The sequence below is a fragment of the Mus musculus genome, chromosome 1 (genome assembly GCF_000001635.26).
Source record: "Mus musculus strain C57BL/6J chromosome 1, GRCm38.p6 C57BL/6J".
NCBI lineage: Eukaryota > Metazoa > Chordata > Mammalia > Rodentia > Muridae > Mus > Mus musculus.
Window position 1 is genome coordinate 165,449,527 of NC_000067.6, and position 11,381 is coordinate 165,460,907.

The 11,381-nt window shown below is 42.8% G+C and overlaps 1 protein-coding gene across 10 annotated transcripts in view; it reads right to left on the minus strand.

The window, feature by feature from the left end:
- Positions 1-11,380, minus strand: part of Dcaf6 (DDB1 and CUL4 associated factor 6) — a 131,407-nt gene extending 120,027 nt beyond the window's left edge. For 3 of the 10 annotated variants that reach the window (XR_373618.2, XM_006497004.2, XM_030243201.1), the window contains exon 1: positions 10,605-11,042. Coding sequence is in view for 5 of the 10 variants with exons in the window: in XM_006497004.2 (XP_006497067.1) it covers positions 10,605-10,701 (97 nt within the window). In the remaining 5 variants the exon portion in view is untranslated. Of the gene's footprint in view, positions 1-10,604; positions 11,047-11,112 lie in introns of those variants that run through there. The other 7 variants (XR_865654.2, XM_006497008.2, XR_001778389.2 and 4 more) reach the window with 6 other exon arrangements.
- Between the last annotated feature and the right edge of the window lies 1 nt (position 11,381).

Genomic DNA, 11,381 nt, shown 5'->3' on the forward strand with positions numbered 1-11,381 from the left:
TTGTTCCCGTTCTTGTATTGGTTTTTTTCTGTTATTATCCTTTGAAGGGCTGGATTCGTGGAGAGATAATGTGTGAATTTGGTTTTGTCGTGGAAAACTTTGGTTTCTCCATCTATGGTAATTGAGAGTTTGGCTGGGTATAGTAGCCTGGGCTGGAATTTGTGTTCTCTTAGTGTCTGTATAACATCTGTCCAGGCTCTTCTGGCTTTCATAGTCTCTGGTGAAAAATCTGGTGTAATTCTGATAGGCTTGCCTTTATATGTTACTTGACCTTTTTCCCTTACTGCTTTTAGTATTCTATCTTTATTTAGTGCATTTGTTGTTCTGATTATTATGTGTCGGGAGGAATTTCTTTTCTGGTCCAGTCTATTTGGAGTTCTGTAGGCTTCTTGTATGTTCATAGGCATCTCTTTCTTTAGATTTGGGAAGTTTTCTTCAATAATTTTGTTGAAGATGTTTGCTGGTCCTTTGAGTTGAAAATCTTCATTCTCATCCACTCCTATTATCCGTAGGTTTGGTCTTCTCATTGTGTCCTGGATTTCCTGGATGCTTTGAGTTAGGATCTTTTTGCATTTTCCATTTTCTTTGATTGTTGTGCCGATGTTCTCTATGGAATCTTCTGCACCTGAGATTCTCTCTTCCATCTCTTGTATTCTGTTGCTGATGCTCAAATCTATGGTTCCAGATTTTTTTCCTAGGGTTTCTATCTCCAGTGTTGCCTCACTTTGAGTTTTCTTTATTGTGTCTACTTCCCTTTTTAGGTCTAGTATGGTTTTGTTCATTTCCATCACCTGTTTGTATGTTTTTTCCTCTTTTTCTGTAAGGACTTCTACCTGTTTGATTGTGTTTTCCTGTTTTTCTTTAAGGACTTGTAACTCTTTAGCAGTGTTCTCCTGTATTTCTTAAGTGATTTATTAAAGTCCTTCTTGATGTCCTCTACCATCATCATGAGATATTCTTTTAAATCTAGGTCTAGGTTTTCGGGTGTGTTGGGGTGTCCTGGACTGGACGAAGTGGGAGTGCTGGGTTCTAATGATGGTGCGTGGTCTTGGTTCCTGTTAGTAAGATTCCTATGTTTACCTTTCGCCATCTGGTAATCTCTGGAGTTAGTAGTTATAGTTGACTCTGTTTAGAGATTGTTCTTCTGGTGATTCTGTTACCGTCTAACAGCAGACCTGGGAGACAGATTCTCTCCTCTGAGTTTCAGTGCTCAGAGCACTCTCTGCTGGCAAGCTCTCTTACAGGGAAGGTGCGCAGATATCTTGTTTTTGGACCTCCTCCTGGCCGAAGAAGAAGGCCCAAAACAGGGCCTTTCTCAGAAGCTGTGTTGCTTTGGCAGTTCCCAGAAGCTGTCAGCTTCTGTGGTTCAGACTCTCACCTGTGCAGACTAAATTCCTAAGTTCCAGGGAGTCCCAGAACCAAGATGGTGACCGCTGCTCCTGAGGCTGAGGCCGCCTCCCAAGCCAGGCGGACACCTGTCCTCTGGTCCGGACGGTGGCCGGCTGTCTGCGGCCCGCCAAGGGTGCTGCCTCAGCGGCTCTGTGCTTCCACCTGTCCCAGAAGCTGTCCGGTTCTCTGGCGCACCCTCTCACCTGTTCAGACTAATTTCCTAAGTTCTGCTGAGTCCCTCTATGTGTTTCTTTTCTTTTTTCAGGAATGGGGCTTGAACCCAGAGCCTTGTACATGATGGATAAGTGCTCTCCCACAGATCTACATCTAACCCCTGCCAATCTTTTTTTAAATCAGGAATGAGGGCTAAAGAGATGATCCAGTGGTTATAAACACTTGCTGCTCTTTCAAAGAACCTAGTTTCAGTTCCTAGCACTCACATGGTGGCTCATTGCTTCTGTAACTCCAGTTCCAGGATATTCAATCAGAAAATATCTCCATGGAAACCAGGTATGCTGTGGTAACCACTCATAAAAACAGAATACTCATACACATAAATACTTAAAAAAATTATGAAAATAGTTGTCTTAGTTAAGGTTTCTTTCTATTATTGTAAGAAAACACTGTGACCAAAAGCAACTTGAGGAAAGAGTTTATTCAGCTTACAACTCCATAATATAGTCCACCACTGAGAAAAGTCAGGGAAGGAAATGAAGCAGAAGCCATGGAGGAATGCTGTGTACCAGCTTGCTCCTCACTGCTCGGTTTGCTTTCTTATGTATCCCACAGAGTTGCCTACAAACCAATTTGATGAAGGCATTTTCCCAACAGAAGTTCCCTCCTCACAGATGCCATGGCTTGTATCACGCTTAACAAAAATTAACCAGCACAACTGACCCTGTGTCAAGACACAGTCTCCTCTCTTATTTCTATATTTAACTTTTTGAGCCTTACCCAGAGCAATGAAAGAACTAAATACAGGTTTAAGAGAATAAAAAAAAAGAGAGAGAGAGAGGATGAATCAAACTTAATATTCAGTGACATAATCATCCACACAAAATTAAAAAAAAAAAGTCTTAAAGAAAAAAGTTACACAAATTAATAGGTATGTTTTAATTGTGGTTCAAGATATAAGATCAATTGTTTCTATTCCTCTAAGCCCATTCCAGGGCTGAGACTGTAGCTCAGTGAAAGCTTACATGGCAAGAAATGAAGCCCTGGGTTGAATCCCCAACTCAGCAAAACCCAAAACTACTGAATCAACGAATACCAAAATAAAGAGCTAGACCAGAATCATAGTTTGAAAGATTCAATACTATAAAGATGAAAGTTCTCCCAGACATAATACAGACTGAACACTGTACTGGCTGGTTTAGTGTGTCAACTTGACACAAGCTGGAATTATCACAGAGAAAGGAGCCTCCCTTAAAGAAATGCCATGAGATCCAGCTGTAAGGCATTTTCTCTATTAGTGATCAAGGATGGGAGGGCCCATTGTGGGTGGTGCCATCCCTGAGCTGGTAGTCCTGGGTTCTATAAGCAAGCTGAGCAAGCCAGGGGAAGCAAGCCAGTAAGTAACATTCCTCCATGGTCTCTGTATCAGTTCCTGCTTCCTGACCTGTGTGAGTTCCAGTCTTGACTTCTTTTGGTGATGAACAGCATGTGGAAGTGTAAGCTAAATAAACACTTTTCTCATCAATTTGCTTCTTGGTCATGATATTTTGTGCAGGAATAGAAACCCTGACTAAGACAAACACAAAACAAGCCTTTTGTTGTTGATATTGTTTTTGAGAAACTGACAAGACAGTGATTTTGTTGATGATGGTGGTGATTTTGAGACAAGGCTTTGCTATGTAGCCTCAGCTGACCTGGAATTTTAAACCAGGCTGGTCTCAATTTTGCAGCAATCCTCCTGTCTCTGTTTTCTAAGAGCTGGGATTATCAATGTGCATCACAAGCCAGGACAGACAAGTTGTTTTAAAATTGTATATGAAAATGGAAAGAGCTCAGAATTCCCTGGGAAATTGTGAAAAGAGACAAGGACCAAGTGTCATATGACACTAGAGAACAAAGGATCCCTTTAGCAGGATCTTAGAGTTACAGATAATTGAAAAAACAGATTCATAGGCATTAAATGAAGCTGGGGAGGAAGGAGGAGCCACACCTACGTAAAAATGATTCTACAAAGCTGACTGATTAGAATGCCCTGATTATGGAAGAGTTGGAACACTGCAGATATTGAGTCTGGCTATCTTAGGCTGCCTTTAACCCCTTATGAGGCACTCATTGCTCACCTCTGTATCTGACCTACATTTTTGCAGTTATCAGGCAAAACCTTTGGAATGTATAAACTTCAAAAATAACTAGTTTTCAGCAACCCCAAAACTAAGGATGTTACTGGATGACACTCATAACCTAAAGTAGAATTTCTCCCTTTGCTATAACCCACCCACCTTTTGTTTTCACAAATTTGGAAAATGCCTTGATTTCTGATTCCTTTTATTTGATGGCCATACAAGTTCACATAACTGCTTCTACACTGGAGCATCTACATTGTAACATGTTATTCAGAGCAACTTAAATCTGTGTTCCCAGGCATAGTCATTTATATTTGGCCCAGAATAAACAATCTCCTATCCCTTTGTCTTGCACTGAGAGAAGAAAAATGAAAGACAAATAAAAATGGGGCAGGCAAACTGGAGATTGCAACAGCTGCCAAAGATGAAAAAGAAGAAAAAGGAAAATTGTACTTTCTGAATCAGATATCAAGAAAGCAGACAGGCTCAGCACTGGTAGTCTTGCAGCAGTCCCATAGAGGGAGGTGGAGGGTGTGTATAGATGGAGATCTTCAAGGAAGAGAATGCCCAAGTCAGACAGCAGAAAGCAGGCAGGCTGAACATCACAGATCTGTAAGCAACTTAACCCTGGACAGGAGTTACTGGAAAACAAGGACAATTCTTATTAAGGGTAGAGATATTCCTCCCCATCTTATGTCTTTATATATCATTGTTTTCTGGGTTCAGCCTGGGTTCAGGCTGTCCTCTTGGGATTGATTCTAAAATGAGTGCCCCACCCCTTTATTAAAGGAGATCTTGGCATTGCTTGGACACAGGAAGCTCCTGATAATCCACACAGAAGAGTAGTATCAACTCTAAACAATCCATTTGTAAATTTCTCAGGCAAATATGCCAGAGAATATCACTGTGTTAATATTTGTGTATCAAAGGGGTTTGCAAACTTGGGACCACCTTTTGCACAAGAAAAGATCTTATAGGTCAAAGAACATACTTTTACCAGAAGAACCTGACATAGTTATTGTGCTAGTTTGAATGACCATGGCTTCTACAGGCTCATATATTTGAATGCTTAAGTCATCAAGGAGTGGAAGTGTTTGGGAAGGATTAGGAGGTATGGCCTTGTTTGAGTAAATATGGCCTTGTGAAGGAGGTGTGTCTCTGTGGCTGGACTTTGAGACTTTAAAAGCCTGAACAAGGCCCAGTCTCTCTGTCTCTCATTCCCTCCTTCTTTCTCCCCCCTCCTCCCTGGGGATTAGGATGCAAAGCTCTCATTTACAGCTACAATGCCATCCCTGTCTACTTTCCATTAAGATGATTATGGACCAACCCTCTAAAACTGTTAACCCCCAATTAAACGTTTCCTTTTCTAAGGCGCTCCTTGGTCATAATATCTCTTCACAGCAATCGAATAGAAACTAAGACAGTTATGCACTATTTCCCAAAAGGCGCCAGGGAAGTAGTCAGCTGCAAATGGCCATTTTATTCCATTCTTTCTTCCCTTCCTTTCATCTCCTATCACACACTAAGCCCATTTTTAACATTTACTATAAACAATAAAGTACTGGCAAAAGACAGAAACTTAAATCAATGAATGTGGTGGAGAAAGTGATTTGAACATATCTGGTTAATTGATTTTCAACAAAGGGGGAAAGTCTTTTCATAAACAGTGGTGGATCAATTTTACATTCATAAGTGAAGAAATGAAACTTGATTCGCCTCATAGCACGAATCAAAAACTCTACAATGTTCAAAGTGTTAAATATATGAGATAAAATAGAAAACTTTCAAGGGGCAAGAAAACAGCAAAACATTTTGTGACCTTGGATTATGTAAAGGTTCTTAAAACAGAATACAAAAGTTTCAAAAATATTAAACTATAAATATTGTTAAGAACAATGTTCGGAAAACAGTGTTAAAATACAGATGTGTAATAATAGTTCAAACCATCCTTTGGTTACATGAGACCCTATCTCCAGAAAGTAAGAGAGGGATAAAAAGGCAGCTGTCCAGGGAATGGGAGGGATGTAGGGGGAGGAAGGGCAAGACAGGGAAGGTAGGTGGGAGGGAAAGAGGGAAGGAGAGAGAAAAGAAACAAGGAAGGAATGCAGGGACAGGTTAGCAGAGGTGAAAAGAGAGAGGACTTTAGAAAAAGAAAACAGCACCAGGTATGGTGGCAATACACCTATAATCTCAGCATTTGGAAAGTAGTTCCAGATCAGCCTCGTCTATATAAGGGAGAGACCCTGTCTAAAAGGCCAACAAATAAAAGAGAAAACAGACAAGACAAACAGGGGAGAATGCATGTTAAACAAACATACAAACAAACCTATTTGACTTTAATCTCAGCAATCAGGAGACAAGAGGCAGGTGGAGCGCAGTGAATCTGAGGCCAGTTTGACATATACATATTGAGTTGCAGGCCAGTCACAGCTACATAGTAAGCCTCTGTCTCAAAAAATAAAATACAATAAATTTTCTAATCTATTTACTTGTACCAAAACGATGTACACACAGATAGATAGATGTATAAATAAAAAAAAATTTAAAAGGTAACCTTCACATTTAATTAATGTACATGAATGCAAAAGAAAACAAATGGATATTTGATTGTTAGCCATTAGAAAAATGCAAACTGAAGCAATAGACTTTTATACACCTCTTACCAAAAAAAAAAAAAAGCTAAAATTAGAGCTGGAGAGATGGTTGGACAGTTAAGAGCATGTATTTCTTTTACAGAAGACTTGGTTTGGTTCCTAGCACCCACATGGTGATTCCCAACTAGCCTTAACTCCAGTTCTAGGCACTCTACTGACTTCCACAGGCACCAGGCCCGAAAGTCAAAGAACAGGAACGAACACACACACACACACACACACACAGGAACATTGATGGGCATAAAGTAAATCTTAAAAGGGGTGGGGAGCTAACATTAGAAAGAGTAAGTAAGGCAAATATTGACAAGAAGAGCTGGAACCTACATCCCAAATGGGAATGTGGTATAGTATAAATTATGTTGAAGAACAAGGCTAGACACATTATACAACCCAGCAATCTTACTGACTTACCCACAAAGTGAAGATTGTATTTACAAACACTAGTAAAATAAAACCTGCCTTATTTTTTCAAAGGTCTAAGTAAAATTTCACTATTTATAGCTTCTTTGTAAGCTCTCACTACTGTGTGTTAAAGAATTTTGGGTGAAATTTTGTGGTTCGGTTTTCTTTGTATTTCCTCTATGTACCTCAAGCTGGCTTTAAACACAGTGGTACCCTACTGCCTCTGGCTCCCATAAATCTGGGATTATAAGTAACCAGTTAGAAAAGCATCTTTGAAAAAAGAAAACATCACAAACAAAAATGACATTTATTGTATTTAGGGAAAGGAGTGGGTCACATTACATGTGTGTGGATCAGAGGACACAATAGGGAGTCAGTTCTCTCCTACTGTATTAGTCCCGGGAATCTAACTCAGGATGCCAAGTCTCAACAGTAAGGTCCTCACTCACCCAGCCAGCTTACTGCCTCACTTTGGGTTTTTTGGTTCTGTTGTTTTGTTTTTCCAGACAGGGTCTCATCTCACTCTGGACTATATATGCCACATTGGCCTAGAATTTGTAAACAATCCACCTCAGCCCCCTAAATGTTGGGATTATATGTGTAAGCTACCATACCCGGCTTGTGTATATAATATAAACATGTCCACCTGCCTGTATGTGTGGGTACACCAGCCAATGCATGAAGGCCAAAGGACATAGAGTACACTCGTTCTCTCGCTGTCCCTCCCTTTCCCCCCCTCCCTTTGAGACAGGATTACTTGCTAAAGCTTGAGCTCTCAGTTTAGCTAGGCTGACAAGACAGTCATCAAACCCAGTAATGTTCCTGTCTCTATACCCTATCCTAGCTTTTTACAAGGATGCTGGAGACCCAAATTTGGTCCCCTTGCTTGTACAGTAAGCATACTTATTCAACTAAACCATCTCTCCAGCCCACCCATTCTATCCTTTTTGTTGTTTTTAAATAATGTGTCTCCTGTACTCCAAGCCCAAGCTGGCCTAGCACTTATTAATCCTCCTGACCCCATGCCCCAAGTGCTAGAGGTATGAGCCACCATACCCAAATAAATTTTTAAAAATTGCCTATGTTTTTTAATTTTCAGAAAGGGTCTCATGAATTCTGGGATGGCCTTGAACTCTTTATCCTCCTGCCTCTACCTCCAGAGTGTTAGGATTACAAGCTGACACCTCCACACCAGTATATGGTGCTAGGAATGGAACCCAGGGCTTCCTGCATACTAAGCAAGCACTCTTTTAAATGAGCTACATCCCAGTACCTAATCTTCACACACTTAAGATCAGGCAGTGACAATACCAATCCTGTTTGTGTGCTATAGGAAGTCAGTGAATACATTAGCGTCATTATCTAAAAAACTGGTAATTTTGTCAGAGTTTTCTCTCCTTGTTCAGTTCCTGAGGAAGTTAATGGAACCTTTGTGTTTTGTTTCTTTAGTATCGAAACCTCCATAAAAATGAGCATTCCAGTTTGAATGTTACTTAGCAGTAATTTATTATTAGGAATGCAAATAATAGAAGCCTATTAGGAGAAAATGCAAACTATAAAACTCTGAACAATTATGATGTTTAAATCTGCATGTCTTTAAGAAATCAACTAACTTTCTAAGTTCCTTGCACTTGGAATTTAAAAGGGTGTTTGTTTGTTTGTTTGTTTGTATGTTTGTTTGTTTTTTGAGACAGAGTTTCACTAAAAATCCTTCAAACTAGCAGCAAGTCTCCTTCCTCATCAAAAAAGGCTTTATGAGAAAGGTCATCCTCCCCCCCCCCACACACACAAAGAAACTTATTAGGTATCAGATTCATTAGACTGCCTGCCCATAGGTTTTATTTCAAAGATGACCTTAAACAGGTGATCCTACCAGCCAGCCCTTTACCTTGGAAGTGCTGGGATTACAGGATTACAGATGTCTGCCATCTAACCCAGGAAAAATCGCTTTTAAAGAAGTGCTGAAGTATGCATCATTGTTACACTTCAATTACTTAAAGCTAAACATAGTGGCAAACATCAGTAACTCCAGAACTTAGAAGACTAAGGCAGTTCTTAGTCTTAAAGAGTTTTCTCTTTGCAATGTCAGAGTCTAGAGAACAAACTGAAGCAGCAGAGGCTTGGTAGCTGGCACCCTCACCCGCTGAGCCATCTCGAGAGCCCCACTGACCATGTTCTCATTACCTTTATTATACACAGCCAAACCCAATTGAAATAAGACTAAATTATAACTTCACTCACACAAAACTTTAGCATTTGCTTTATTAAGGTAAAAGTCTGTTTTTTCTACACAAACTAAATTTTAAAATAAACTTTCACACCTCTTTTAAGACAAGGATTTTAAAAAGGACTTTACAAATATTAAAAACAAGCAGTCTAGGTACTTACTACAACATATGTAAATGATGTTTGCACAGTCATGACAGTGAACACATATTACAGAAAAGGGGACAGGGTCAGGTGAAAATTTACAGTGTAATCCCAGCTATCAGGAGAATGAGATAAAAGTTAAGGCTAGTCTGGACTATATAAGGAGTCTCTTTCAAATAAAAATTAAAGAGACTAAAACTTAGAACATTAAAATTCTTCATTAAGTACTATGTAATGTTTTACACACATTTTTATGTCTAAAAGGATCTCCAGACGCAGTGAAGAAAAAAGCAAGGGAGAAAAATGCTTTCACCACCATGCATCCGGTTTTCATTCACACACATGTAGGGTGCACATACAGGCACTAGTATTTATATATGTATGCATTTCTAAGAAGGAAATAAATCAAGGAAAATAATCACAAAACAGAAACATTTCTAGGGGCAGTGGCATGAAATCCAAATGGGACCGATTCTGGGACTTCTGCTTTTTTGTATTTAATTCTTACAATGATAACATTCATTTAAAAACATTAAAACGCACACCTAGGCGTCCTTTAAGCAATTTACAGCCAGTAGTATTGGCTGTAATGAGATTTCATTTCTTTCTATTTTTGTTGTTAGTAAAAAAAAAAAAAAAAATGACAGCAACAAATCGCTTCACTTGGCAAAGAAATGACAGAGTTGGGGGGAGGAGGCACTTTGAAGAAACAGGACTTTTTAGTTGACTCTGGCATGACCCAACACACTCAACAAAACTCACGGTACACAGAACGAAAAAGGTGGAACCCTGCGTCCACAGTCCTGAAGGTTGTTTTTAGAAAGCTTAACTAAGAAACAGAAAATGCCAAGTGTGTTTTCCAGGGGTGGGAACAGGAACGTGAAACCTTACACCACCTAAAAGAGGTCTACGGGACTGACAGCAGGCTGGACCTGGGAAGGCGCGGGGGTGGGGAGGGCTCCGCGATCTCTTTTAGGTTTGGGCTAAGCGCCACGGTTTACAGCGAGCCCGGCTGGGGTGTCAAGTCCCTGAGGGTGGTCAACAGCGTCTCTCTCGGGCGACATCTAACCCCTTGCGGAAGCCGAAGAAGAAGGTGGACAAGCAACACCTTGAGGTCTTCGGCTGAGCGGGGACAGCTCCGGAGAAAAGCAAAAGCGCCAACTTTGGCGTTCAACGTGGCATCTCCGTAAGGCTCGCGGAGTCTTCTCCGGAGTCCCAGCCCACGAGCGACCCCAACACCTTTCCGGGCTTAGTGCCGCCTCCCCACGGCCCGGCTCTCCGAGGGAAGCCCAGCTTGAGCCGCGCCTGGCAGCTTGCAAAGGGGACCCCGACCTTAGGAGGAGCGGGCGCGGATCGCCGTCATCCCACCTGAGACCTAGCCTGCGGGGCGCCCCGGTCGGGGCTCGGTCCGGTCGCCAACAGCCCCGGCGGCGCCCCCTCCCCCACCTCTGGGCGGCGACCTCAGCGCCGCCGCCCCGGGGCCCCCGCTCACCCAGGTAGCGGCTCCTCAGCCGGGACGGGTCCTCCAGCCCAAGGGACCTTTTCCTCACGTCCCACAACAGGTGCGGGCAGGAGCCACTCCGAGCCATGGCTCCGCAGGGGCTGGGGTGGGAAAGGGGAGACCACCGCGGGGGGTGGGGAGGGGAAGAGAGGGAGGGGACAGGCCGATCAACACCCGAGCGGCACCAGCACCATGCGCGCGCCCCGGGGCCTCGCCGGCGCCGCGACTCAGAGGGCGGCAGCCACGGCCGCGCCTTCTCCCCGGGAGCGGAGAGGTACCCGGGCCACGGCTCGCCTCATACTCTCCTCAGACTACCCAGAACATCTAGAGATCGGCAACAGTCCCCTCCCTCGACCCCCCTCCCGCGGGAGGCGGAGGCGAAGGCGGAGGCGGCCGCGAGCTCCTCCCTCTCCTCCCTAGACCACGCCCCCTCCCGGCCCTTCTCGCGAGAGGATGCACACGGGCAACAGAAGCCGCTGTGCGTCACGATTGCCCTCACCCTAGGAGAGGAGCTTGAGGGCGCTCTAGCCTACTCCTTAATGGATTGGAGAGGCATGACGGAAGCCGCTGAGGTTGTCTTGCTCACGCCTCTCGAGTCAAAGGAAAAAACCGGGCGTGATGACCCATGCATGCAATCCCAGCAGTCGGGAGGCTGGACCATAGCGAGATCCAAGCCAGCCTGGGGTACACAGCGAAGACACCGACTCAAAAACAATAAGTAAATAAGAGGAAGTCCGACAGGTATCCAGCGTCATCTTCAGTTCGGGA